This window comes from Porites lutea, unplaced genomic scaffold (genome assembly GCF_958299795.1).
Source record: "Porites lutea unplaced genomic scaffold, jaPorLute2.1 SCAFFOLD_37, whole genome shotgun sequence".
Lineage (NCBI taxonomy): Eukaryota > Metazoa > Cnidaria > Anthozoa > Scleractinia > Poritidae > Porites > Porites lutea.
Window position 1 is genome coordinate 54,988 of NW_027332297.1, and position 27,513 is coordinate 82,500.

Consider the following 27,513-nt stretch of genomic DNA (forward strand, 5'->3'; position numbering starts at 1 on the left):
TTTTCAGAAACATTTTATTCAAACAATGTAGGACTGTTTCCGTGTCTACATAGTCGCAACACTTGAGAGGGCACCAAAGTATAGTGGATGATATTAATATAAATTCAGTGAAACAATAACAAATTTGAAAGACTCAAAAAAATGATGTGGTAATGACGTGGAAATTAAAATATGCGAAATTCAAGTCAAGTGGATTTTTCATATAGAGGAAGATTTAAGTGGAATTCGCAAAAATTATAATTCAGGTATCATGGAGCTCCAATTTGTTTGCCCTATTAGACCGAGGAAAGTGGTTTTAACAACAAAAGCGGGAGTTACCATCAGTCCCAGACTTGGCTCGAACTCGCACCTTAAACTGAACCCGGCTCCCTCCTTGTACAGTAAAAAAACTCACATATATCGTTGAGCTGGTAATGGTGCTTTACCCCGGTAATGTCAGGGTCTTCTTCTCCATGTCGAACAGTAGTGAAATACCTACGTTGGTGGGGAAATAAGAGTGAGACTCGTCTATTTATATATTCCCTTTAGTTTATTTGTTTTTCGTAATAGATCAAAGTATACATTGCTATGTCGGAATACAACTTGAATGTTTACTTCATGTACCTTATAGATCAAACCCGCTTCATACATTGAAAATAATAACTTTTGTGCCAAACACCTTCCTAAAAAGATTTGTTTAACAATCTGACTCTGGATTTCAATACTGTGACGTAGATGAAACAATACAGATATTGCAAATCTTATTAGATTACATTTTGTACCAACAATTTTCCCATTTCACAATACCGAACCTAAATTAGATAGAGTCCAGAGTCCGTTAAGAGGCCTGTGATCTCTTTAGTAGAAAGCTTAACAACTTTTCTTTATCCTCTTGAACGGCTTCCGGAGTAGTTCATCTTGCATGGCTGGGATGATGCCCTTACGGAAAGCCACGGACAGAAGCTCATCGGCATCTTTGATGTTGGGATACTGACGCATCGCCCATTTCAGGTACACCAGAAACTCGTTCCAGTCGATATAGCCATCTTTATCCATATTGATTGCTTTCAGCGCCTTCAGCGTATCACGACAAATAAAGCAGCCAAAGTAGGGAGCCATGAAGCCATTATAGAAGGAATGGAACTTGAGAAGGTCGTCAACTTCTTTATCTTCCTGGATGTCCCATTTGTCCCAGATCCTGCGGACCTCTTCAATGAGATGCTGGGCGTGCACACTTTTCACCTCGGCCTCTTCTATCACCTCTGCCATCTTGGCGGTGAGTTTTCCTCCTGCCCGATCAAACAGGAGAGCGATGCCCACTGGACTCATGTATTCTTCCTTCCTGTTGCCGGTCAGATCTTCTAGCATTTTCTCTTTCATGGTATGCGCCATTTCCATCGTAAACTGCGGATCTGCACCAAACAGATCCACTAGCCTCTCGTGGATCATGCGGTCGGACGACAGAGTGCTGATTCTAACTGGAGCCTCCTCTCCAAAGAACTCGGCCAGATTGAAGTCGGTCTCTCCAACTGTACCACCAGCAATGCTTCCAAAGTCGAATGCGAAGTCCAACGCCCTTTCACCGTAGATAACCTGTTTGGGATGAGGGGGCATCCCGGTAGTGATCTTAGTCACGTTAGATGCGGCTTCCCTCAGCTGTGTACACTTGTAACTATTCTGGACTTTGGTGTTACCCATTCGCACAAGATTCATCAGGTTGACAGTAGAACACGCGTGACCAAGCGCCGCTCCTTCTTCGCAGACGCTCGCCCAGATGCCGTTGGCTCCATTGACCAGACATTCTAGTTGCGTCATCTCTCCAAGGGCCCACTTCTTGTGGACATGAGCCAGAAGATGTCCAGACCATCCACGGGCGTCCATCACTTTACGCACACCTACATAGTAAAATATGTATTACTACGTTTCCTGAATTATGACTCTAACAGTGAAAAGGACTGATCTTTTCATGTTCCTCTAATATCTGGGTATTTTAGACTAGGGTTAAAAAGAAGTGAGGCAGTTTTAAAGGGCCGGCCCTAGTCAGCCACACCTTTGTTTTTGTTTACATGCAAGAATTTGGCTATTATATTTTATTCGGAGCCTGTCGAAACGAAGAAAAATCACTATAGAACTACTTAAGATAATTTAACATACCTTCTGGAACACAGCTTACAGTAAAACAATAAGGATTCGCCTCACCATGCTATATCAATAATTTCGATGTCATCGAAAATGGCGGAGGCTGACTAAGGTCCTTTAACTGCAGGCGAACAGCCTTATTAAGATTTCAGAGCATAAAAACAAAAAGATACCGGCTTCGTTCACAACATTAAAAGAAGTATTTTTAATTTTTCAAATGAGTTATATAGACAAGAGTAAAGTAAAGTAACTTACCTGCAGTCCAAGCTCCCACTTCCTCTGGTAAGAACTTGCCAGTTGAAATGGTCAAAAAGTACGTGCATTTCCGTCGCGTTAAGGAAATTCAAGAAAATGTGCAGAGAATGAAGATGGAGACGAATGTTAACGAGAGAGTGCTTCTGTCCTTGAAAGAAATGGAGGAAAGAATGGTAAAGGTGAGTCAAAACTCAAATTCTCCTTACAGAAAAAGGCGTTGTTCACAGACCCTCTCTATTTTTTCTTGCAAGTTTTTTTTAACGCTTTTACTTTTAAAACAGCAAAAAGAATTGTGGGGACAGAAGAAAGAACAGTTTATTAAGGCTCGAGCAGACATTTTGGAACAGCTTTACCGTGTGTAAGTGTCAATAACATAAATGAACCAAAAACGCATGCATTGTTTTCTAAAATGGTAATCAATCAGAAACGTCAATTTGTTTTCTCCTTTCTTTTTTTACCAGTTTAACTCAAGTGCACGAAGAGACCGGTATTCTACACACTAAACCGATAGATCTGATCCCGCGACTAGAAGAAATCAAAGAAGACGTGAAGGAAATAAACGAGGCAGACATAAGGGAAGCTGCCAACATTCCCAAGGAGCGTGCAAAGTTACGAAAAGCGCAATTACAGGCACAAGCAGCGGTTAAAGAGAAACCCCTCTCCCCTGTGGATGGTACTGGTGTCACGCGTGAGGCAAACCAGGGAACAACATGGAAGATATCGGGGGTAGTGAAGGGCATGGTAACTGAAGCCACGATAAGTCTCACTTCTGATTGGTTGATATCAGACAAGGAATTGCAACCATTACACTGCGAGTGGTTGCCTTTCTTTCCCCTTAGCGACACGCAGTATGTAAAAAAGTAAAATTTTATCATGCTAATTAATGGTAAAAAGGAGGAGAGATTGGGGCGGAGAGAGGAAAAAGGGTGTGTCCCATTTTCTCTTCGTTCGGGGTTCCACCTTGGTTCTTTGCGGCTTCGCTGCTCTCCCCTCTCGCATGCTCTTGATCTACTGTGACTCAAAAGAAAAATACGAGACTGCTCGCAGACTATGCATTATGCAAAGAATTTAAAATAATTTCCTGATCATGCAGAGAATGATAGAAACAGCAGTCTTTCTACGCCTTCTTTTTACAAACCGCATTTTGAATTTTCAGGTCATGTCCACATTTCCCCCGGCAATGGTCACTACACCAAAGTTGCTGGACTTGGATATCAATCGAAATCGTCTGGCGGCTCAGGAGTAAGTCAGCAGAGTTACATATAGAGGGACATTAAATTTTTGAACAAAGCACTGTCATGGGGAATTCACTTATCGATGGTTTCATAAGTTGGAGCACACTCTTTCTCAGTATATCCAAGAGAAGTCACAAAAAACCCTTTTGAGAGGTTTCACTTGAAAAGTGACTTTACAGAACTTACATCTGTAAAATCAAGTTGCAACCACCTCGTAAGGATTCCATTAGCCACCCTGTGAAACAATAGTCCGTGTTGAAACGCATTTCTGCCCCTGCTGGGTTTCTCCTTGGGCTCTTCCCATTTATCCCTCCCCAAAAATGTTAATTCCCGTTTTCAAATCTATGAAGGATTTAAGACACAGGTCGTTAGTAGAAAGACTGTCACCTGCCACCCTCTACCAGTTAAATTACAACTCTTCCCCACCCCAGAGGGGACCAAAAGTTGAGATACCCTGGGAATGAGGTTGATACATTATTAAAACACTTCCTTTTTCACTCCTTCATTTCAGTATTTTAGCGCGTTTAAGCTGTGGTTCATTGGATGCTAAATCAGTCAGTCTCCCTCCATCAAGTTTCTTCCCATCCCTATATGGCTATTACAAGAGACCTGATGATGGAATCCGAAAGACCAGGAGTGAAGTGGCGCCAAAACGAAAGAACATTGTCAAGACGTTTAGATCCAAAGTGAGGTTCCTCCCTCCCATTGCCACCCTTTACCCTGAAGACGAACAGGAAGGAACTTCCTAGCGAATTACTATTTGAAGAATAACCAACTCAAGTGTTTAACGTTTATATCTTTCAAGTTCAAACCTAATTATTATGATAAAAATAATAAAAATTCATGCGAATTATTATGTAGCTCTTCGAGTGGTAGTGTGGAATAACATGAGCAGTTTTTCAAAAAGCTTTAAATTTCTGCTGTCAGATAAAGGTCTGCCTATTTTCTGCAGTATTTATCAGTGGAGCTGAAACCAAACTGTGGAATTGCACACCTTTTTGGCATCCTACCAATAACCAGTGAAGACAATTGGATATTTCCAGCCACAATTTGCTCATTATAATGCCGGCTTTTTGCTTTTATATCGTCCTTTACCTGCCAATGGAGCTATAAGAATGAGGTGTGAACTAGACTCCTCATTTCAAAGCATTGTCTAAATCCAAGTCTGTAATGAATCACAACATCCCCTCTTCCACAACAACACGAAAGTGTCACTGTCTATGTTTCAAAACTGATACCAACCTAAAGCTTGTGACTGTGGACAAATCCTAAGATGTGGGCACTTTTAGGAATAAGAGTTCAGTCGCATTTGTGTCATAAAATACTCTGGCCAACCACAACGTGTGCAAACCATCCAGAGAACTGATCATGCGAAATGAAGAATACTTGAGGCACAAAAGGAGACACATTGTGGAAAGTCACATTATTGGTTCTAAAGGCGCAAAGAGGTTTAACTACAATACTAAGAATCAGAAAAATTCATTTGACTTAGCTTTTTGGTTAAAATAAATTCGAGGTGCCATCAACAGAATTTCCCAAAGAAGGGCAAAGTATAAACATGGCAAAAAAGGTTAGTAAGATAAAAGGGGAAATCAAGTGTCATAATCACACAACCGCATGTTATTCACTGTTAATTGATTTTATTATTTCAGCCTTTTTTTCTAACACTGCTCAGTTTTTATACAGCAGCGGCTTGGCGTGGTCCACCGACTCCTCCTGGACGCTGACCCTGAGGGTTGTCAGGCTGGCGATTAAAACAGAATGAGAGAAACAAAGGCAGGGTGAGATGACAGGAGGAAACTCGGCCTGTCTAAATGACATGATGTTACGTTATTGTTCTCTAGCCCATTCTGTCTACTTAAGCAGTTTGTTGCAACTTTTTGGTGAAAAGTGCAGCAATGTAACCAGACCAGGAAATGCCACTGGGATCCCCACAAAATGTTCTCTTGCATTTCTGATAGGCTTTCAGCCAAATAAAAGTGATTGGAGTTCACTTAAAAGTACAAGATTAATGGGTCTACTACACATATTATTGGACTTTCTGCTCTTGTAAGTACTATGGACAAACAGCAGTTTTCTCACATGTACGTGAGAACTAGAATGGTTTTCAAATGGAATGATAACACACTTTACTATTAGACAACAATACTGTCACACCCTGAATGAAACCAATAACTCTCTTGGTCCACAACAGTTTTTAGTAGCAACAAAGCAGTGGCAAAGTACAGTGATTGATGGAATTTTCAGTTGGGTCCGCCACATGTGTGGGATAAAACAGAGATTCAAATCGTTCTGTTACACATGTATGTATTGGGAATTTACCCTTTTTCTGCACTTGGTGTATTGAGTTCACATTTTGATTTATCAACAAACAACACAGCTGTCAGAAATACACCTGCAAATGACTGAGCTGCATTTAAAAGTGCGAAATGTGCCCAGCCTTTGAGGATAAATAACACGCTGCTGGAGTAACTAACCGTAGCTGCCTTGAAGATACAACTCATGAGAAAAGATTAAAATATTTATGGGGTAGGATAGCCTCAAGTGGCATCACCCACAGTGGTTGTAAACAAGAACTTTTTTCTGACTTACCCTGCGTGGGAACCTTGGAGGTGGGACCCTGATTTTTCTGTTTTCCTTAGAGCGATTCCTCACAACCTTGGAGTGAATTGCACAGCTCACACAGTAGTGAAGTTTCACATACAGTTTGGGAAGAGGATACACTAGAAATAAATGAAACGTATTAAATACAAAAATGCACATTATAACGGTATTATTGTCCAGTGATGCCTGACAGCAAACAAAGTTCTCTACAATAATATTATCATATGCCATTCTGATCTACCAACAAATAATTACCGTTTTAGTCCCATGAGTGACCAATACCAATATTCTCCTAACAATATCCACAACAACATCAAGGGAAATGGTTGCAAAAATTAATCAAGAAATTATCACTAAAGGAAAATACTTTGATGTTTGACCAAATTCTCTGCACTGTTTCTTAATTATTGCATGCAGATCAGACAGGAGAATTTGTATGCAGATGTAGTGTTTTGGACCAGAATTCTCGGATAAGTCCTATCCCAAGAGCAACCAACCCAACATTTTGTTAGTTTATGCAATGAAGAGATTTTAACACGGTGGTTATTTTGAGGATGCAATAGTGTTCTGTGGAATATACTGCAAATTAACCTGAAATAAGCTCATTAATAATAACACAAGATCTTCACAAATAAGTTCTGTAGTGCTTTCACGGTGGCCCAGCTAGGGGAGAAGAGTTAAAAAAATAAATAAATAAAAATTTCCTTTCTGCAGTTACATTGAGAGCCTCTTTTGCTTTTGTTTGTTGCTTCTTTTTCAACCATTATTACTGCAGCCAAGAAGAGCCCCACTACAAGTATTAAAAAATCAGTGTTATATTACCTTCATATACACTAGCATCAGCTATATCCCTGACAGCAGCTGCCTCCACAATGTTCCTAATCACAAACTTCTTAATAGGTTTGTCCTTGGGTACACATCGCACACAGTTTGTACAACGTACAAACTTGACATGTCCACGGCCATGCTTGCTGCGCCCACAGTTACGCCTCTTTTGTGTCTGCATGTAAAACATGAAAGTTAACTCTTGACTCTTGAAGTGGGCAGGTGAAGACATAATTTTTACCATCTATCAAACTTCTTGAAACCAGCTAAGCATAACTGTTTTCAATAAAGTACAGTAACAACGTTTGGTTTACGGTCACTTCGTTCCATGGTCAGATCATCCCAAGCCCACAGATTGTTCCATCTTATAGTCCGATTGTTTCCGTGTAAAAGTCAATTATTAGCGCGATTTTTTGGCCTCTTGGCTTAAAGAACAAGGCATACACATGAGCAATGTTGACTATTAAGTGGAACGATCTGGCTTGGAACTATCTGACCATAGAACAAAGTGACCAGATACCCATTATCCCAGTCATATTGTGTGCAATCACACAGGCCCTCAAAGGGCAAAGAATGAATATTTTCTAGAAGCACAAAAAATATGGGTTTGCCCACACAGATTTCCTGCTTGCATGTTTAAACATATATATCATGACAGGTTTCCAATCAAACCCATTACACTAATATAATTGAAGGGAGGAGTCCTTCAAATTTTTATCCTTTATTTCATTAAACAGAATTTCACGCTTTACCATTTTAAGAAAGCTTTCGTAGTTAGGATCTAACCAGACACTCTGGAAGACCAAGTAAGAGCTCAACACTTCAACTTAAAACTGACATGAAAAATAGAGCCGGTCGCCAGTTATTGTTTCAGTGCCAATGAGCAAAAAGAACATACCAGTGGAAAAAATAAACAAATGAAAGATCAATGAAATTAACTGGAATTTGCCTTCTAACAACTGACAACGTGGGTTTTACACCAGCGCCACATTCGAACACAAATAGCTACAAAATCGGGATTTTTCTTCGGTGATATCAACAAAGAATGCTTTGAGGGGCATAAGTGATTCATGTTTAGTACCTCAAGTCCCACATTTATGGCACAGTAGTTTGTTTTAGAGTTATTCAGAAAGGTGTATATTTAAGGTAAAGAATGAGAACCGATGTCACCATTTGGCGCAAGGCCAAATCAACATATGTTGTAAACAACTTATAAAAAGTTGTCGATTTGACAGCAGTAGCCTTGAATATTATTAAGAAACTTTTTGGCGTTGGACCAAACAGTTACACTATTGTTGGACACCCTTTTTACGCACTTGTAGTTAATAGTATCTTTAGAAATTTCGAAAGCGGGATACTGTTTTCGCTGATATGTCTTGGGAATAATCCTGGCTTGTTGCATTTTCGTCCATACTGGAGGAAAAGTTTCCCCCTTTCTCTCAAAATCGCTTAATCGCTCTTTCAGCTGTCTTTTGCCTCTTGCCCTTAAGTTAGAAATGCGTCCCTTTGGGCCTTGTTCCTACACTCTTTCTTGGCAAAGAGGCCTTCTCTATTATTCTCCACACATTTTTTCAAAAAATGTGGCACATTCGAGCGCCTCTCCGTATATGAAAACCCTGAATCTTACGTAGATAGCATGCACGTGCTATATTGTCACACTATCAATCAGCCACTAGAAAGCTATTTGTGTACGGTCTAGTGCACACTCAGTTCCTTTTATTTTCCAATACTCTACTCTGCCCAAGAAATTTCTGCGAACTGGTCATTCTTTGTGTTATGTTGTTATGCCCAAATAACTTAGTTCACTGCTATAGAAACGTTCGCGAAACACAATGGATACCCAACAAACCAAAAGCCCGTCGCTTGTGACCGGCCTACAGTTTAACCGCCGTATCTGTTAACACGCCTTCAAATTCCTCCCCGATACAGTCTCAGACAAAAATAGTTGGGACACTTTAACCAAACGCTGTTTTTTCCCTTCTCGTGCTCCCCTCGTCCCTCTCAAAGTTGTTTATCGCGGTTTGGTCACCAAATCTTGTACACCAACATTGAGGGGACAAGGAGACCCCAAAGTGTCCCAACCATTTTGACTGAGACTGTAGCCCAAACGTCGTTTCAACTAGCCCCAAAATTTTTTGATGAGTAAAATTGATTTCACAGATCTTCTGTAAGTTGAATTCCTCAAAATACTTCACTTGCCAGTCAGGCAAGTTAAGAACAGAATTTGCTAGCCCGATAGCAAAATCCACTAACCCCAGGCTATGGGACACTACTTTCTTTGCACGCTGGTGACCCCTCAGATAGTCTACATGACTCCCCACTTGAAAGAATTAACTGGAACACTGTTGAAGGGCCAGCTAAAATATTACAACTCTACTTTACAACAACTTATCCCAGAGAAAGTAGCATGCAGAGAGAGCTATTTCCAGTGGCTTGATGTTAGCTTGGCTAATCAAGGCGGGCAGTTGAAAACATAAAGAGAACATCAAGGTGAAATTAAATAATCACTGAAAATCTATGAAAACACTCACATGTCCTTGAAACTTGATGGCTCAGGCAGCTGGACCCGTTTATTGTTCTTGAGGTCAATAACAAACACCTTTACTGTGGGATTTGAATATCCTGGTTTTGGATAAGCAATTTTTCTTATGGTGGTATAGGCATTCTTCCTGTCTCCATACCAAGGAAATTGATACCAGTTGACTTTTGAGTCATTAAACTGAATATATGCTAGGAACTGGCCATCAGGAGAGAAATAGAGGGCATGATCTGAATTCAACACCTCCTCTGTTGAAAAAAAAAGGACAAACCTGATGTAAGATGGCAAGTTATCAAACTAATGTCTTGAAATGCTATCACAGTATTTCCTTGCAGAGGAGAGGCATGGGGGGTTAAGTGAGGTCTTTCAAAATACCGGATTGAAACATCGCAGCTCCTGGCTAACTTAAACTCGCAACAGAAACGAAGAATGGTTCATGGGGAAAAAATAGTGGTAAAAAAGGTTGTTAACAGGAATTCAAATCAAATTCACTGAAAAACTTAGTGAAAGTAAAAACAAATGGAAGCTTTACAGGGTTCTACTATAAATAACATGTCTTGGAGGCTTTTGAAAATTTTACCTTCCAAATAAATTCTCCCTTCAAAGAAAGTTTGTTGCTGAATGGAATAATAGTAAACACTAGAAAATTAACTGAGATGAATGGTGTAAATTACCTTGATAAACCCAATCAGGAACTCCATTAAAGATCTTATGTTCTACTCCACTATGCGTTAACTGCACAACAGAACTTGAAGGTGACTCCATGTAAAAAATATCATTTGCATAAACAAAAACCTACAATAAAGATAATAAGTTTGAGAATTACATTAATTTATAATGACACACTTAAACACAATGAATATACTATGGCTATTGTGCACTGCAGATAAAAATCCCAGAACTCCCTTGCATTTCCCATTGTTCTTTGGCTTCTCTTGGAGGCAGCAGTCACATTGTTTTCATATTTGATCTTTCATAGTATGTCACAGAATTAAGTACAATTTTTTATTAGTTGGATTAAAATGTTTGCTACTTGATGATTATTTTTTCACTGGCAAAGAACCAAGATGCTCCACGGTTTTTTTATGGCCGAAATGTATGTTATCAATTAGTTATTGAGAGGCTGACCAAACTTGTTGCAATACTCAAGGTCAACTGTGATTCAATGATACCATGAGAGTTTCACCTAATCCAGCGCATGATCTACAGAGCGCCCCTTGAATTTGTAGAAAAAAAATATCTATCTGTGCATTAATTTCTGCTTAGTTTGCATTCTACCAATCCTTTAAGGGAACTACTCTTAATAAGCAAATAATTGCAGGTTCCGCTTTGTATGCTTCCTAGCTGTTTCTGACATAAAAAAGCTTTGCTTTCCATGTCCTCCCTTGAGGTGGCAACCCAGAAGCAGGGCTCAAAAAAAGTCCCACCTGTTAGTCCAGGACAAATGGATAAATTTTATAGCTCACTTGTCCAAAGGGCAAGGATCCAGGCAAGTTCACCCCTTAATCATTAACTAAGATGAGCAAGGAGTGGCTCAGGGCAAGCATAATGTGAGAGCTGCCTGCCCAAAGGTACCCTGCGAGCAGAGGCTACACTTTCCCTATGTGAGCTGGCATGCGAAAAGTAGCCTCGACCGACAACCGTTCAAATCCATCCAGAAATCTGGACAAATAGATTTTAAAAAAACGTTTTTTTTCCTGTTCTTGACCGGTTTAGAGCATTGTGAGAGTCTTGCGTGAGTCTTGCGTTGCAGATCAAAGTTGTCACAATTTTTTTATTCCCTGATACTTGCGCCATTTGATGACAAACCTGACGATTACTTTTGCTTGCGAATCGCATGACGAATTTCGGGCATGCACGATAGAAAATTGAACGGTTGTCAGAAGCCTCTACTCGCAAGGTAGCCGAAAGGATAAGCTGCAAGCACTCAAGTTATTTTCAAGATTAGCCTGAATCAGTTTCCTACCAAAGCATTTGATTTCTCTCCCCAAGTTGCATACTGTATTTTAGTTGGATCTTCTCCCTCTATACCATCTTTTAGTTGAGTTGTAGTTCTGCAAGAAAAGATAGAATTTATCAAAAAAGGTGAATGAAAATGGCAGTTGGAGTAGGGTGAGTCATGGGTATGTTACAGGTCAAAATTAAATTCAGGTGAAATTTTTGAATTTTAACCTGAATTCAACAGGTACAAAAGGGAATTCATTTATATTGGCCATGTTTGTTGTTGTTGTCCAAATGCTATGTTGACAAAGGAGATGCTTTTTGCAAAACCGAAGCAGCATACCAAAGGCACCCCTGGATCAGTGAAATGGTATCTCAAAAGTGCAGAACATCTCTATTGAACAAGCATAGAGCAGCATGTGAGTGAAAGCTGGTTTCGCTGCTTTGCTTGAACGTCAATTCAACAGTGCAACTCCATGGCAACAGGATTGCTAAATGGAGAAGTATAGTGGAACTGGAACTGGAACTGGACAGGGAGGGGAGGGAGGGTAGAGAAACTGACGGGTGACTGTATGGTTGGAAAAATCCGATAGGGAGAGAAAATAAGTCATTGTACACTGACAAGGACAGGGATTTTAATAACTTTTCCGATGGGCAGCTGCTAATACTAGGAAATGAGAGGATCTGTAGGCCTGTTCCACCAGAAAACTAGAAGCTACAAAATGCAATTCCAGTATTTTAAGCATCAATAATGGTAATGATATGTACATATAATATGATAAATTGGAGTCCATTACATGACAAGGGAAGAGCAAAGAAAAGATATGGACAAATAACGATGGAAGACACAGCACTTTACAAGCCAAAGGCATCAAGGTAGCAAAATAAATTAATATAATGACACCCTTACTTTTTTGCCATGTCAAGCACATGATATTCTGCCCAGAAAGAATACCTATATTGCTGGAGATAAAAAAGAAATGAAACAATATTACAATAAATACATTATTATTGTTAGTGATTCTTACTCAGGCTCTCATCAACACAGCAAGAGAAGCATCAGAACATAAACCTTGGATGATGATGATGATGATGATGATAACAAATTTATTCATTATGCATCTATTGCACTCACTTACAACCACACAATAAAAAACTACACTTCACCTGTTTATAACGTTTAGTAAACAAAATATACTGCCTGTCAGGGGAAAACCAGTGAGTTGAGATGCCAAAATATTCCTGTAAGAACAAACAAAATCTTCCTTAAATACAACCTTACTGGTACATCATTATCATTATGTCAAAATATACAAAGTAAAAAGGTCCATTTAAAGATCTTCTTACTTTTACACCCAAACGTACAACTACAATATCAGGGCTGTCACTGAGATTTCAAGTTGCCAGGTATTTACAACAAGTAGGCAGGGAATCAAACAGCTTGTAAGGATTTCTTTTGATTCTATTTTTTTTTTTATTTTCCTATGAAAGTAGCCAAGGGCCACATTCTTAGTAGCCAGGGAAAATCCCGAACCCCTGCCTCTTAATAACAGCCCTGTACAATGCTAAAAATAGCTCTCTAAAGAGAGCATGTGTTTACAATTTTTGTTATGTCTGTTGTGCACTTGTGTTTTTATGGACTTGCAAAGTCATAAAAACATGAAACGTAACCTGTTTTGTCCAACAAAATAGAAAATGATTTCTTGCATGAAAGAAAAAATATTCAATGCACAAGGTGATACTTATTTATCTGATGCATTAAGTTATGCTTCACCTTCATGTCACATAGCATGCCGATGACTAGCGTTAAATGAAGCGTGACTTTGTCTGAAGCAAAACAATTTTCTTCTGACTCAACAGGTCACACTTCACCTTCATGTCATCCAGCATGCCGATGATCACAATTATGACTTTTTTGCAAAGTATCTTTAAACTAGAAAAAATTAATTAACATACTGACTAGCAACAAATAGAGCATTAAAGACTCTCCTTAAATTTGCAAACTGAACCAAAGAATCTGGCCTTCAGAATTATCACTTTCTCTACTTACAGGCATGTTACAGACATTACAGACACGACATGACGGAATAGTGTTTCAGTTTCTATAGAAACTGTAAACACAAAAAAGCAGCAAAGTAGTGCCTTGTTATTGACCATGTCATAGTCTGAGCTTTTTTATGAAAGAAATGACACTCACCTTGTCATCCTGAGTTAGCAAAATATCTGATTTATTTTTGGTTAAATTTATTAACACTAGTCCCTCAGGTTTGGAAGTAATATACTCATCATCTAAGAAAGAAAAGGACAAGGAAATAATGTTAGTCAAAGTCTAATATTGTGCAATTAAACAGGTATTGCTTCCCTGACACTTTAAACTAATGAAAGGAAAGCCTTGATAAACTGCTAGATGTCAACTAGAAACATGCAACAATACTGTAGCCTGTTCCAGGCTCCGAGATAGTGGTGAAAAGTCGTTCAGTAAAAAGAAATGCGAAACTGCCCCCTTTCCCAATTCACGTGCATCTTATTTTCGCTTTGCTCGTTTTAATACGTCCGCACTATACTATCTGAGAGCCTGGCACAGGCTACAATACTGCAGATCAAGTGTCTACCTGAAAAATTCTCCGAATCCCTATTATCTTATAATAATGCCTTCCAGTTCCAGTAACAACCACTGGACATTTAACCCAGTAAATAGAAACATTAGATAGAGGAGCTGACACAATAAGGAAAAAATACTGGCTGGTGACAGTAGACCTCTTCACCTTGCATGTTCTGTCGCAATTTGGCCGAGGGAGGTTGTCTCTTGTCGTGATTTCATTTTGCGTGCTGTCGCTCCTTTTTGGGTCATATCGCTTGTCGGAATTTACCCTGGCAGGGCCTCTTTAATGACATGACCAGCATAAGACAAACACCCCCTAAATATGGAATCTTTCTATGGCCCCCTACAGTGGGTCTCAATTAACTGGATTTGACTGGAAAATGATACCAACCTGATACCCATTGACAGGAATACCCAGCAGGAGAAAATCTACCACTAAAAATATCATCAAATGTAAATCTATCTGAGCTACGAGCCACTTTTTTGTTAAATGGTCCACCTTTGCCTAGAAGAGGAAAAAAAACAGACAAATATTTTCCTTTACATCTGCATTGAACAATTTGTTACTGTAATGTAATTTCTCAACTTTTTCTTGTTTCTTTTGTTTTCCCTCCCTTGCATTGATTAGTTTATTTTCCCTACTTTTTTGCAGGAAATCTGTAAGTTTTCCCTGCTCCAGTTAATCAAAGTTGTTCAAAAGAAACCTCTTTGCTAGGGCACTTGTACAACGCTGTTAATATTTCAGGTTTTAACAAACAATAAATTTCTTTGTGACTGTTTCAACTTTGGCTCTCATTAGGCCTGAAAGGGTTAATTAAATTAACCATGAACTTTTTAAAAAATTTTCTTGCCTGAATGAAAACATCCTGTAAAGAAATTGTAGGACTTTTTTTTCTCACAAAAAATCAAAACAAGCACCCCCTTCAAATATACCCTTCCCTGCCAACCTAACACATTCCTTGTTACTTATTTCACATAATATTCAATGTCTAGGGTGCTTTTCAAACAGTTTAGTGTTATATTTCTTTGGCATTTTCCCACTAATTTTTGGTTTCCTAGCTCACAAAAGAAAAAATGTTGTATGTTATCATGCAAATGCACAAATTACAGCCCACACAATAAAACCAGGAGTATAAAATATTAGCTGAAAATATACACTTCAACTGACTCTAACTCAAGTACAATACATACCACATTTAATACGTACGTCATTTTTTCCCCAAATTTAAGATGTTAAGTTTAAAACTTGATTGAAACTTAAAGTCAGAGAAAATACCAAATTAAACACAAGTATTTAACGAAACCTACAAATTCGATTTGGTGTTAATTAATGCGGGAACCGGGCAACGCATATTACCAAAATTTATTCAATTTATCGTTTTCAAAAAAATAAATCGTGCATGCCAGCTACCTGTTATAATAGTCAAACACACTCAATGCTTCGATTAAAAGCAAGTCTTTGAAGAATTTTGACATTGTTTGGATCATAAATTGATCTTTCCCGGGGAAAATACAAGAAGCAGGTGTTTCTAACCATAAGGAAATTGTTTACAATCAAAGTCAAGCAAGCAAGATTTTTTACAAGTAATATGATATCTCCAGTGTATCGACGTGAGTGAGGAAGCGATTCAATTCAACAACGCTCTAAGTTTTTTCCTTCAAAAAAATAAGCCAGAGGTTAAGGAGAAAGGAGAAAAAATAGACTGAAAAGATCCCCCTCAACGTTAATGACTTAACTTAATCGAGGGTACAGATCGTTGACAGGAGAGACCGCTCGAAAAACAGGTCGCTAGAACGTTAAAACAGGCAAATAGGACAGTTTTAGAAGAGGTCAATCGAAACATTACACTTCCAATACTTTCAAACAACTAAAAATGGCAATTAGAGGTTGTTCTATTTAAGATATTGAGGAAAACATATCCCAATTTAAAGGAAAACATCATTTACAAGAACAGCTGCCTTGAATTGGCTTCCATAATTAAAGTCGGCGGTCCGCGACTCTACGTCAAATGATCGCTACTAAACGCCTCCTTTACAAAGACAGCTAAAAGAAAAGTCATATCTTACCAGAATAGATGGATACTATTACTGCAGCGATCACGATAGCTACTGCCACAACAATAACCCCGAAGAAAATCACCAAACTCTTTCGATTTACGCGAGTCGGAGAACTGGATGGCGAGTCGCCCTCGTCCTCATTCGTCAGATGAACTTTCTCGCTTGAGTCGTCTCGACCCGCCGAGTAGTGACTCGCCATTTCTTGTCTTTAAAAATATGTTTTCCTCTTTCAACAATATTTTGACTCCATTTAGTCCCGCAATATCGCTGTATTCTTCAACACCTTCGCGTCATATCAGCATTCCTGGTCGATCATGCAACCTTATCGAGAGTCTCTCCACTTCATTAACATGCTGTTTATTTTCAGACCGAGCCCGCGAAATGTCAGCAATTCATGTCATGCATTATCATTGAAAGTCAATAAAATATGAAAATTATGCAGGCGCTCCCCCTGAAATTATGTTAATACATGACAAAGATTTTCAACTGAATCAAAAGAGCCTCTTGCTTTTTATTGCCAATTTGTTATTTCTTCCACTCACTTTAGATCAGAAACATACTATTTTTACCCCTAACTCGCTCTCATCATTGTTCTCCTCAGAGACGAAATCTTGTAACCATAGCTAGGATGGGGGTGGGGGTGCGGAGTTCTTCTGCCCAGTGGGCGATGGACGTTTCTGTGAAAACCAGGTTATAATATTTTGAATGAAGAAAAGTTTTCTGCTATTAGCGGCGAAGGTTTTCAAAACTGTCTAAAAAAAATCAAAGAAAAGATGGATCTGCTTTGTCTATTATCATCCTCTCGGTTTGCGAGCTTTTGTTTTTAATCTGGCCCCAGTTATTTAAAAGAAAGGTGATGCTATCCAGTGGCAGAAATAATTGGCATAGTTTCCCTAATACTTATTCGTTTGAGAGTGATTTATCCGATGGCGCGCGCTATTCTCATCACCACTAAGGTAGCTTGAGATCATGCCCTCTCCCTATTATCCCTTTATGTCTAAAAAAAAAAAAAAAAAAACGCCTGATCGCAGGTTACCACTAAGGTGGAGAGAATTAAGCACGCATCGAGACACCTACGGCTGGAAACCGAGCCTACTAGGGCTTCTATTGCAGCCTCAATCTAAAAGAGATTTGCCATATAGAGCATGTGTACAAACGGAAACCAGATCCGCCGATCCGCCCCCTCATAAACCTAAATTCGGGTAGTGCGTCATGTAAGCCTGAAATTGGATTCAGAATGCAATTTGAGTTGTTGTCGACGATAATGAAATCATAATCACAGAATCGAATAAAAAATTGTTTAAGCACACACTGCCTTGAATAACACCAAGGACTGTAGAACGCCAATTAAATTATTATACAAACTTATTCGAAAAAACTTCCATGCGCGTGCAAGCCTAAAGATGTAAAGGACACCATTATGACGTCATCTATCTTTTCACTGCCTTTTGCCCATGTTTTACAAGGACAACTTTGTAAGGGTAAATTGGAATTCTCTTAAAGCAGAAATGACAGATAAAAAGAAAAATCTAGCCGAGGAGAAGATCATAAAACCATTAAGGTAACAACTACCCACGCGGCATGCGTGTGATTTTCTTTTTTATTTGATAGGCGAGTTTCTTTTTACACTTTAGCCTCTGTGTTCCGGAAGACTCAAATACGTCTCTCTTTGAATAGATCATTCTCCGTATTTTTTTTAACTTTTTACTGGGACTAGACAGCGAAAATTCGTCAACATGAATGGAAAGAACGCCTTAAAATCAGTAAAGCTGCCGAGTTTGAAAGTGATTTGTTGAAAACTAACGAAGATTTAGCCCGGCAAAGACGCAGAATTTTACAGACGTTTGTGTGGTGGGGGGCAAGTATATAAACGTTGGTAAAATTTTGTGACTTGGTGGGCAATATCTCCGCTCTCTTTGGACGTATCACCTTTAGACTTGCTGCTTTAATTTATTTTGAAGCCCCCTTTTCAGTAGCCTGTGTAAAGACCTCCCTCCCCTCAGGATTTTTCCTGAGGAGAGGGGGGTCTGTACACAGGCTATCTTTCCAGCAGTGTCGTTGGATATTCACTTGCATCCTGCTCTTTAACAAAAGTTCCAAAAAAAATGTGGACAGGTCTATTTAGTCTCTTATTTTAAGGGCACCACGCAGTCAAATTTAGAAGAGGGGCACCCAGCTCTTGCCTTGATTTAGTGATAAAGAGATCTAATTTTCTTTCCCAAAATTACGATGTTTTTAGGTTTTTCTTAATATTTGTATATACATAATTCACTTTTTATCCTGTTTTGTATTTTTTAGTTTGTCGAGCGTTTTTAACATGAACCTCTGGCTCGGAAGATTGTGTAAACACTTCCCACGTCTTGACATTAAATAAATCATTCATTCATTCATTCACTACATTTGATTCTCTTTTTTTCTTACCAGGAAAAAACAGTTGCAAAACTCTGAAGAAGATTCGGAAGAATTAGCAAAACGGAGCTCCATATTTGATCGTTACCCTGAGGCCTTTGTAGAAGCGGTTCGAGGAACACCAGTACCAGTTCCAGATGAAAAGGGGTCATTTTTAGCAGGTAGAGAAATGATGTAATTTCATTGTATTTACCGGAAACACGGGGTCTGAATGGGAGGTCCTGATCCCGGATTCCCTTTTCTTTTTCATCTTTTTGTCCCCCTAGTTTGTAAAAGCTTGCTACGGGCCTGCTTTATAATCTTTCCGTATTCAAAAAATGTAAACCCCTAGGCATAGTGAAAAAAGGAAAAAGATACGACAACTCAGGCAAAACGATTAGCATGACGGAGGGAAGAAAGCAATCGAAATATGTTGCTTGATGGAAGATTATAAACAGTGGTAAAAATTGCTTTACAAGTGCTTTAGAGATAATCCGTTTGAACAGCACTTTGTAACATTTTAATACTAACAGAAACATACAGGATTGTGATTTATTTTTGTTTTCTGGGTACTGCAAGTACATAAGATGTACTACCCATGCAATCCGTTGAATCACTCTTGATCAAAGTGCTGGCGCTCAAAGATCTTTAAAAGACTCCTTACAACCTATTACAGTGGCAATTCAGTTTATTAACCAAGTCGATAATACCAAATTTCCGTGTTTTACTTGCTAAACGGCATCTTATCCATTATTTATTTTGTTTGTTTATTATTTATTGTTGTTGTACTCTTTCTCTTTTAAACACGCTTTCCGAAGGGGGGATGCTCGGTTACAGCTTTGCACCCGATAATTTTTTTTTCACTGCGTGCAACAAGTCTTTATCCTATGTCTGTCGTACAACATTTTATGCAGTTTAATCAGACCACCTTTCAAATTTAAGATCACTATGCCGCCTTCACCGGGATTGGTTTATCGGCAATGCTAGGATTTGGAACCGACTTCGAAAGTGGCTTTCTCCCAGCCGCAGGACAAATGAGATTAACAGCGATTCAGAAAGCGCAGATGAAACGCCAACGCGACAGATTGGTGGAAGAGCTGAATTCAGTGTTGGAAAGAGTAAGGCTGACCATGGATGAGTTCCACACTGCCGAGGCTGAGCTGGAAGTATCAGAGAGCCCTTGTCCAGAGTACGAAGCGGAAGAAGAGGAAAGAAAAGAGCAAGATCGAAAAATGGAGAAAAGGAAAAGAATAGCGCGGAGGAAAAAGAGACACGAGTCACAACAGGTGGAGGAAATGGAGGAGCATGAAGAAAAAGAAGGTTTGTATATCCTTTTTTCCGTTTTTGATTCTAATAATTTTTAAACGTAAATATACATTTGTTGTTGGAAAGTTACTGAAAGGATCATGACGTCTTATCAAGTCAAAGTGTTGCTTGTGCGTCACGTGACGGGACCGCTCGGACGCAGAGACTTTTGTCCATACAAAGTCTGAAGACAATTTTCTTACGGAATACCTCTATCTCAACAATGATCTAAAAACTAACTGCGCGATAGCTATACGCGGGACCTCCCGTAGATTATTCATCTTTGTAAATACTTGATCTTGAAAAATAAACTTATGATCATCACATAAAAAGACGCGTCTTAAATAAGACGCGAACTTTCCGTATAAACGGCACATTTCGTCTAAAATAAGACGCGTCTTATTTTAGAACAGCCCTTAACACCTATTCTTAGATAAGACGCGTCTTAGCTAAGACGAGAAAAACTACGTATAAATGGCCCTCGCGTCTTACATAAGACGCGAACGCATAATACGCATGCGTAAATTTTTGGCGCGCCACGTTATATTGCCGTTGCTGCGGGCAATATTCACATGAAAACGAGACAAGAACAGAAATGAGACGCAAACCATTTATACGAGCTGTTCTTGTCTTAGATAAGACATGCTCGTATAAATGGTACAGTTAGCGTCTTATTTAAGACGCGTCTTATTTTTCCTCGTATAAATGGCCCTATTGTAATTGTGATATGATGATGATGATGATATGATGCTGAAGTATTATCAGATTCAGAGGAAGACTCGGGAGGGTCCAGCGACGAATATGAGGACGAGGACGACGAGGACGACGAGGACGACGACGACGACGACGACGACGACGACGACGACGACGACGACGACGACGAAGATGATGATGGTAAAAATGACGAAGACTCAAACGGACAGACGATGCCTGGACAAGCCAAGCGAAAAGTATCAAAGAAGATGTTAGCAAGGGTAAGCAAAGCAAGAGAAAATGATGAATTGGGTTAAGAGAGTGCAGTCGCCGTGTTAGGGAGTTTTTGAGCAAAGCAAGTCAACAGGAAGTGGAATGTTTGCACTCTTGAGCCCTGATTTTGAAAAAATATTTGAGTCTTTTAAAGAGTAAAAACACTTCGCAAAACAAATTTGGTAACGTCAAGGCATATTAAAGGAGAAAAAGACTCATTTCCGGTCGACGTGCGGCGCTCAAAAACGTCTCTGGTTTAACTCCCTGTCAACTTATCGTAAGGGTAGCAGATCTTGTACCATAAATCATCCTTTAACAAAGGGCCTAGCCCATGCAATTTTGCCCTCCTGTTTTGTCTATGATTTTTTAGCGGATCCGGGGGAAGGTATGGCGGGAAGGAGGTCCCGGATCGTTGTGATTCCGTCACGGCTAAAGTCAAAGTAGGATACAGCCCACCGAAACTAAAATAACTTTTTTTCTTCAAGTTGCTTCTTTTTCACGAACTTAAGCCTTCATTCTGTTTGGCATGGAAATAATATACCTATTTAGCCGGGAGGAGTTAATCCCTACGATGGCATGTGCGGGGAGGGTACGCCCGAAAGGGGTACCTTTTTAAGGCTTAAAGTATATGAAAGGGTAGGGATTTCACTAGCTGAAGAATATAAATGGATAGAGAAATCTGTCATTTTGCGCTGTAAAAAAGGCCAAAGCGCTGATAGACGTATCTCATGGCAGTGAAATAGTCGAGAAACAAAGTTCTAGCTGTGGGTATGTGAAAGGGGTACCACTTGGCAATAAATCGGAGGCGATACTAAAGATTACCTTTTCTGTGAAAAATGATACATAAAAGGGTGAAGGGTTGGACCTCGGGGCGGAGCCCCCCCGTATAAAACGTATTGAGTCCCCCCTCTCGGACCGGCAAAGGGCCACATGCTCGTATAGGCGGAACGGGGAGGTATCCCGCAAGGATACATTTGTCCGGTTCAATGTATCACCAGTCCTGTTAGGCGCAGGCGAATCAGTGAAAGGTTCCGGCAATTCTACTTTTTTACAAAAAGACCAACTCTGCTACTTGAAAAGAGCAGAAAAAATAACTTTCTGCATTCATTTTTCATAGAACAAAATGCAAATTGTTACCTTTTTGTTAATGCTAGTCGATTAGGTGAAAAGTTAAAAAAAGGTACCTTTTTAGAAAAAAAGGCAGGTATTTTAAGCTTTCGAGTAAAAATATTTTGACGTCAATATTGTCCACTTTTCATCCATTTCTCACTTTACCAAACGATGATTTAAAGCGCGAAAGAGGTACCTTTTTGTCGCTTTCAAGCGATCTCATGAAAGGCGAAAAAAGGTACCTTTTTTGCAGTTGGAAGTGATGTTCTCAAAAGCGCGAAAAGGTACCTTTTTTGCAGTTGGAAGTGATGTTGTTAAAAGTGCGAAAAAGGTACCTTTTTAAAAATATAAAATAGTGTTTTCAAATTTTTGGGAAGCCATTCAAAATCCTACTGATTGACATATGTCATCCGTTGGCACCTCTTGAGCTTCAATGAACGATGCACAGACTTTTTTTAGGGGAGTCTAGGTGATCATTTTCCTTTAAGTCTAAACTAAGCGGGTTCCGAGCAGGTCATTTTAATACAACTGTCTTGTTTCCTGGGTGATGTTTTTCACTCCAGAAAGGTTATTGAATTAGAGACTTCAGGCTTGGGGTTATTTTTGTTTGCTATGATGTAAATTATATAAATAATTTAACTTCAGGTGCTTTTTGAGCTACAGGCCGAAGTAAAGCCATTAACAGTAAAAATGCCACCATACATGTACCTCTGACACCCCCTAAGTAAATACTAAGAGTAAGCCTGAACAACTTTCCTCTTCTTAGACTTTTGTACAGTAAGCCAGCATTTTTTTTCGGGAACTTTGGTGGAATTTCCCGGAAATTTTTTTTTTTTCAGAGAAAATGAATATTAGAAATTTTCAAATAGAAAATAAACTCTCGAGAGTCAAAATAAAAAAAATTCAAGTGCCACTGTTTAGACAATTGTCTTTTGGTGCATTAAAGCCATTAACATGCATTCTTGTTATTTTAACACTTATACGTATCATCATCGCATCATCGCGCATTTTAGTGAATTTTCTTAGGGTGCTGGTAAGCATGTTATTCGAAAAAATGGAGCATTAAGGTAAAGCATTTTAGCGAGGAAACAAAAAAGCATTTTAAATGCACAAGAGACTGGCCCGGCTTCTCTTCAGGTTACCAGTATAACTGACACCTGTCATTCATTGATAACCACCGAACCAGCGACAATGCTTCCATCTTCACTCCGACACTGATCAAGATGGCTCACACCCATGCCAAAATCAAGCAAGGGGGATAGATTTTAAAACTGCGACCTGACACTGTACATGTTACAGTGTCAAGCTCAGCAATTGGTTTCACACTTGGCGAATAAACAAGGAATATTTATCTCTTGACTAGTGGATTAGTAAATTCAGACAAAAAATTCATAAAAATGACACCAAGCAGTTGACATCTGTCAATCAGTAGGATTCTAAATGGTTTCCATGGCTTGAAAACACTATTAAAGGTACCTTTTTCGCGCTTTTGAGAACATCACTTCCAACTGCCAAAAGGTACGGTACCTTTTTCGCGCTTTTGAGAACATCGCTGCCAACTGCAAAAAAGGTACCTTTTTGTGCCTTTCATGAGATCGCTTGAAAGCGACAAAAAGGTACCTCTTTCGCGCTTTAAATCATCGTTTGGTAAAGTAAGAAATGGATGAAAAGTGGACAATATTGACGTCAAAATATTTTTACTCGGAAGCTTAAAATACCCGCCTTTTTTTCTAAAAAGGTACCTTTTTTAACTTTTCACCTAATCGACTAGCATTAACAAAAAGGTAACAATTTTGCATTTTGTTCTATGAAAAATGAATGCAGAAAGTTGATTTTTCTGCTCTTTTTAAGTAGCAGAGTTGATCTTTTTGTAAAAAAGTAGAATTGCCGGAACCTTTCACTGATTTAGGCGAACGAAAAAGGCCGGCTTACCAAATCTACTCATGCATGGTTAACCAAATATCGTCAAACACAGCTTTGTCCTACTATAATTAGGTACTTTTCAAGAAAAATAAAGAAGATTTTGCGTCTGTCTAGTTACATCTTGAACTTTCTGTAAAGTCATGAAGAAGCTACGAAGAGCTATAAATAAATATTGTAACAGGGAGAATTCACAATTAATTTCAACTGCAGCATTGTTGTCGAGCAACTTACATAGCTGATTTGCATTTTCGATATTGATGAGTAATTTCAAGTAGAGAGTAAAAATATTCTTGTTAAAGTACAACTTTTCCATTCTTCCTCCTTTTTCAATACACCTTTGGAAGCAGAAATATAAAGACGACCTAAGGTTTCCAAATTTGCAAGTTTTTCATACTGAAAAAAAGTTAAACAAATAAACTATCATTGTACACCATCATACATCTCCAATATAATTTATTAGTTTAGTGATCTTCAAGCAAACAGATATAATGTTAGAATTGTAGTATCTCGATACAGCCAATGTTAGTAACTCTAAACAGTAACACACGATAAATCATACTTTTATCTCTCTAATTTTTTCATTTTATTCATCTTCTTTGTCTCCAGTACAAAAGTCGAAAAATTATGCAGCATACAAGCTTATGATTTTTCGCGTATTGCTGGAGTCTTCAAGAGTTAAGCCTGCTGATCAAACATTTTCAATGTAGAGGAGCAGCACTTAAATTTGCGATAAAAGGTAAACACGACTCCCGTAACAGCTTCAAAACTTATGTCCACCTACACAGAATTAAACAACGACCACTGATTTTTCATTAACACTTTTAAGGGCAGCTTACTTAACATAAAACACTGTCGATCCCGAAGTAATCTCCACTTTCTAAGTTGCTATAACGACTCTGAATTAAGCTATGGGTTCTACGCCTGAATGACTATTTAATGGCTACAGACGCAACTTGTGAGCCCACAAGCTAGAGTATAATCGAGAGCTTCAGCGAACCATTCCTACACAAAAAGATTGCCAATAAAACGGAAACTCAGTGTTTGCTGAAGTTGAAGTGGAATAGACGACGTGGACGGCGATAGCAATGAGCGACAAAGTAAAAACTGAACTGGCAACTTTTTTGTACATTTCTCTTCTTGCGATCCTCTACTCAACAAAGACAAGAAATTCTCTCACGCGGCGTTAGACGCGAAAACGTTACGACGAGCAGGTCTTAAGTCTCTGTGCTTGGGCGCGGTCCAGGCTAAGAATTTAACTGCATGACAAATTGTGCGTAGTGAGCTGTAATCGCGATAAAGTTGAAAGCATGCGAATTGAATTTTCGGCGTGAGTCCTGTCCATTGCCGACATGCATGGCTTAGTCCACAACTTGAACAATACTCAAACCTTTACTGTCATTTCATGTGTCTCTGTGTAACTAAATTCGGTCGTTAGAGCACTGAAGATTACAGGCATAATAATTCCAACTATAAGATTCATGGTAAGGAGGCAGATAAACTTGGTTAGTCTTGGGTCGGAGATAAGGTCAGGCCTGACGTAGAAAGCCAACGGCACTCCAAAGCATAAAAACATTATTGCGCAGAAAATTGCGGTCTTCTTGTTTTCTGCGAAAAACATTTTTTCTTGAGGTGACTCCGGAACAAAACTTTTCTGAGAACACCACGGGGATATCAGTGTTGTTGTACAAAGTAAAAAAACTGCTAAAATGCTCAACAACAGTCCAGCGATGGAAGCTCGGTAGAGGAAGTCATTTATTTTCTCTTTAGAAACAGTTTATGACGTTATTATCCTTCTGTCACATAAGCCGTCACATGATCTAATTTTCCTCCGGCTAGATGCGTTAAACAAACTGACATTACGTTGTTATCAATGAAGTCTAAGGCCCAATTTTTTCCAAGTTGGTTACAGAGGATCATTTATTTTCTCTTTAGAAACAGTTTATGACGTTATTTGAGTTGATTCTATAACGCCAATTCGTCACTTATCACACACTATACTTTATTTTCATACTCACCATTTTGCCATCTTTGCCCGCAAATAGCAAAAGCTGGACGAGGCAGGAGGGGAATTGGAGCCGAATTGTATCCCGCAATTGCTTCTGGGATCATTAATGAGGACGCGCCGGTCCGCGCCGGTCAGTTATTGGCTAATTTTTTTCACCTCTGTAGTAACAGTCCCAGAAGTCTTTGCGAAAGTTTTCACGGTCCAGCACTATTCTCTTTTCTAAAGTGGCGATATCCTTCTGTCACATAAGCCGTCACATGATCTAATTTTCCTCCGGCTAGATGCGTTAAACAAACTGACATTACGTTGTTATCAATGAAGTCTAAGGCCCAATTTTTTCCAAGTTGGTTACAGAGGATCATTTATTTTCTCTTTAGAAACAGTTTATGACGTTATTTGCTTACCATCATTATGGAAGCAAATGACGTCATAAAAATTCAAAATGGCTGGGCGAATTTTGAAAGTGAAGAAATCGACTGATTTTCAAGCGATTTTTTGGACATTCACTTGACTTCTTTTTAATAATTTGAAAAAGAAAATGAGAACATAAAATGGGCATAAGTTTCGAACAATTTAACGTCAAAAAGTTGTAATAGCAGATGTACCTTTCATTTAAGGCGTAAAAAACAAGAGTTTTGAGGGAAGACAGCGCTTGTTTTTATTATTTTCTTAAACTTTTAACAGGTTGACAGGTGAGATCGAATGCAACGAAGAAATGATTAAGTATCAAGAGGAGAGACTAGGTCAATTCATGGAGGAAATCCAATGTCTCGAGGAACGAATGATGTCCTTTCCCCCCACCCCTGCGACGATGAGCGTGGCGAGCATGGCGGGGGCACCGCGGCGCGAACGCAGGAAAACCTCACTCCAATTGGGCCTCGAGCCGCAAACTGCGAGACAGATGATGGCGAAAGTGAAACAGCAGTATGAATCTGAACTTCAAAGTCTGAAAGATCACATGGCTAAAGAAAACCAAAGACATCAGGCGGAGATAAGAAGATATGAACATGATCACAAGAAAGATGTCCAAAACATACACAAAGAAGCGCTGCTCCTTCTTCGGGCCCTGAACAGATTTAAGGACTGTGTGGCCACTCTTTTGGATAGAGAACGTAAGTTTTCGTTATAAAACTCGTTATCGTCACTTTTAAGTAACAATATGTAGTCTCTGTTTTAAAGGTCGCGCGTTAACGTAAAAGTTGAACCTCGCTTGACTTAAATCAAAGGTTTACGCTTCAACATTCATACAGTGATGTGAAGTATATGAAATAATTCATTTTTGAACTGCGGTTGTAGATGAAAGTGAAGAATGATCATCGCAGTAAATTTTCCAATTTAAGCAACTGGAAAGAAGAAGCCTGAAAAAAATCAGGGCTTCAACGGGAGTCGAACCCGTGACCTTCGCGTTGCCGGTGCGTTGCCCAATGTGTGGCTTCATAGCTCAGTTGGTAGAGCAACGCACCGGCAACGCGGAGGTCACGGGTTCGAATCCCGTTGAAGCCCTGATTTTTTTTCAGGCTTCTTCTTTCCAATTGCTTAAATTGGAAAATTTACTGCGATGATCATTCTTCACTTTCATTCATACAGTACATTGTCTCTATTTTATGTACGCATGATTTTTTAGCGTTCTCACCCGAAA

The 27,513-nt window shown here is 39.1% G+C and overlaps 3 protein-coding genes and 1 non-coding gene across 4 annotated transcripts; 1 reads left to right on the forward strand and 3 right to left on the reverse strand.

The window, feature by feature from the left end:
- Positions 1-573: 573 nt before the first annotated feature.
- On the reverse strand, positions 574-2,745 carry LOC140925433 (uncharacterized). The gene is made up of 2 exons (XM_073375395.1): positions 2,374-2,745; positions 574-1,874 (listed from the first exon to the last, which is right to left on the reverse strand). Exon 2 carries the CDS (start codon positions 1,858-1,860, stop codon positions 850-852), a length of 1,011 nt encoding a protein of 336 aa, XP_073231496.1. The 5' UTR covers positions 1,861-1,874; positions 2,374-2,745; the 3' UTR covers positions 574-849.
- Positions 2,746-5,228: 2,483 nt separating this feature from the next.
- On the reverse strand, positions 5,229-7,284 carry LOC140925438 (small ribosomal subunit protein eS26-like). The gene is made up of 3 exons (XM_073375402.1): positions 7,035-7,284; positions 6,201-6,331; positions 5,229-5,352 (listed from the first exon to the last, which is right to left on the reverse strand). The coding sequence occupies exons 1-3, from the start codon at positions 7,279-7,281 to the stop codon at positions 5,287-5,289; spliced, it is 444 nt and encodes a 147-aa protein (XP_073231503.1). The 5' UTR covers positions 7,282-7,284; the 3' UTR covers positions 5,229-5,286.
- Positions 7,285-9,541: 2,257 nt separating this feature from the next.
- LOC140925436 (prolyl endopeptidase FAP-like) lies at positions 9,542-16,535 on the reverse strand. The gene is made up of 8 exons (XM_073375396.1): positions 16,187-16,535; positions 14,511-14,624; positions 13,715-13,806; positions 12,685-12,759; positions 12,428-12,480; positions 11,543-11,630; positions 10,251-10,371; positions 9,542-9,824 (listed from the first exon to the last, which is right to left on the reverse strand). The coding sequence occupies exons 1-8, from the start codon at positions 16,374-16,376 to the stop codon at positions 9,565-9,567; spliced, it is 993 nt and encodes a 330-aa protein (XP_073231497.1). The 5' UTR covers positions 16,377-16,535; the 3' UTR covers positions 9,542-9,564.
- Positions 16,536-27,304: 10,769 nt separating this feature from the next.
- On the forward strand, positions 27,305-27,377 carry Trnaa-ggc (transfer RNA alanine (anticodon GGC)). The gene has a single exon. It is a non-coding gene; the product is annotated as a tRNA-Ala (tRNA).
- Positions 27,378-27,513: the final 136 nt, after the last annotated feature.

Coding starts and splice junctions, on each gene's coding strand:
- LOC140925433 (XM_073375395.1), bottom strand. CDS start 1,860: ATGGACGCCCGTGGATGGTCTGGACATCTTCTGGCTCATGTCCACAAG.
- LOC140925438 (XM_073375402.1), bottom strand. CDS start 7,281: ATGGTAAAAATTATGTCTTCACCTGCCCACTTCAAGAGTCAAGAGTTA. Junction 6,332..7,034: donor TGATGCTAGTGTATATGAAG/GTAATATAACAC, acceptor ATTTATTTCTAG/TGTATCCTCTTCCCAAACTG. Junction 5,353..6,200: donor CTCCAAGGTTCCCACGCAGG/GTAAGTCAGAAA, acceptor TTTAATCGCCAG/CCTGACAACCCTCAGGGTCA.
- LOC140925436 (XM_073375396.1), bottom strand. CDS start 16,376: ATGGCGAGTCACTACTCGGCGGGTCGAGACGACTCAAGCGAGAAAGTT. Junction 14,625..16,186: donor AATAGTATCCATCTATTCTG/GTAAGATATGAC, acceptor TTCCTCTTCTAG/GCAAAGGTGGACCATTTAAC. Junction 10,372..11,542: donor GAGAGAAATCAAATGCTTTG/GTAGGAAACTGA, acceptor TCTTTATTGTAG/GTTTTTGTTTATGCAAATGA.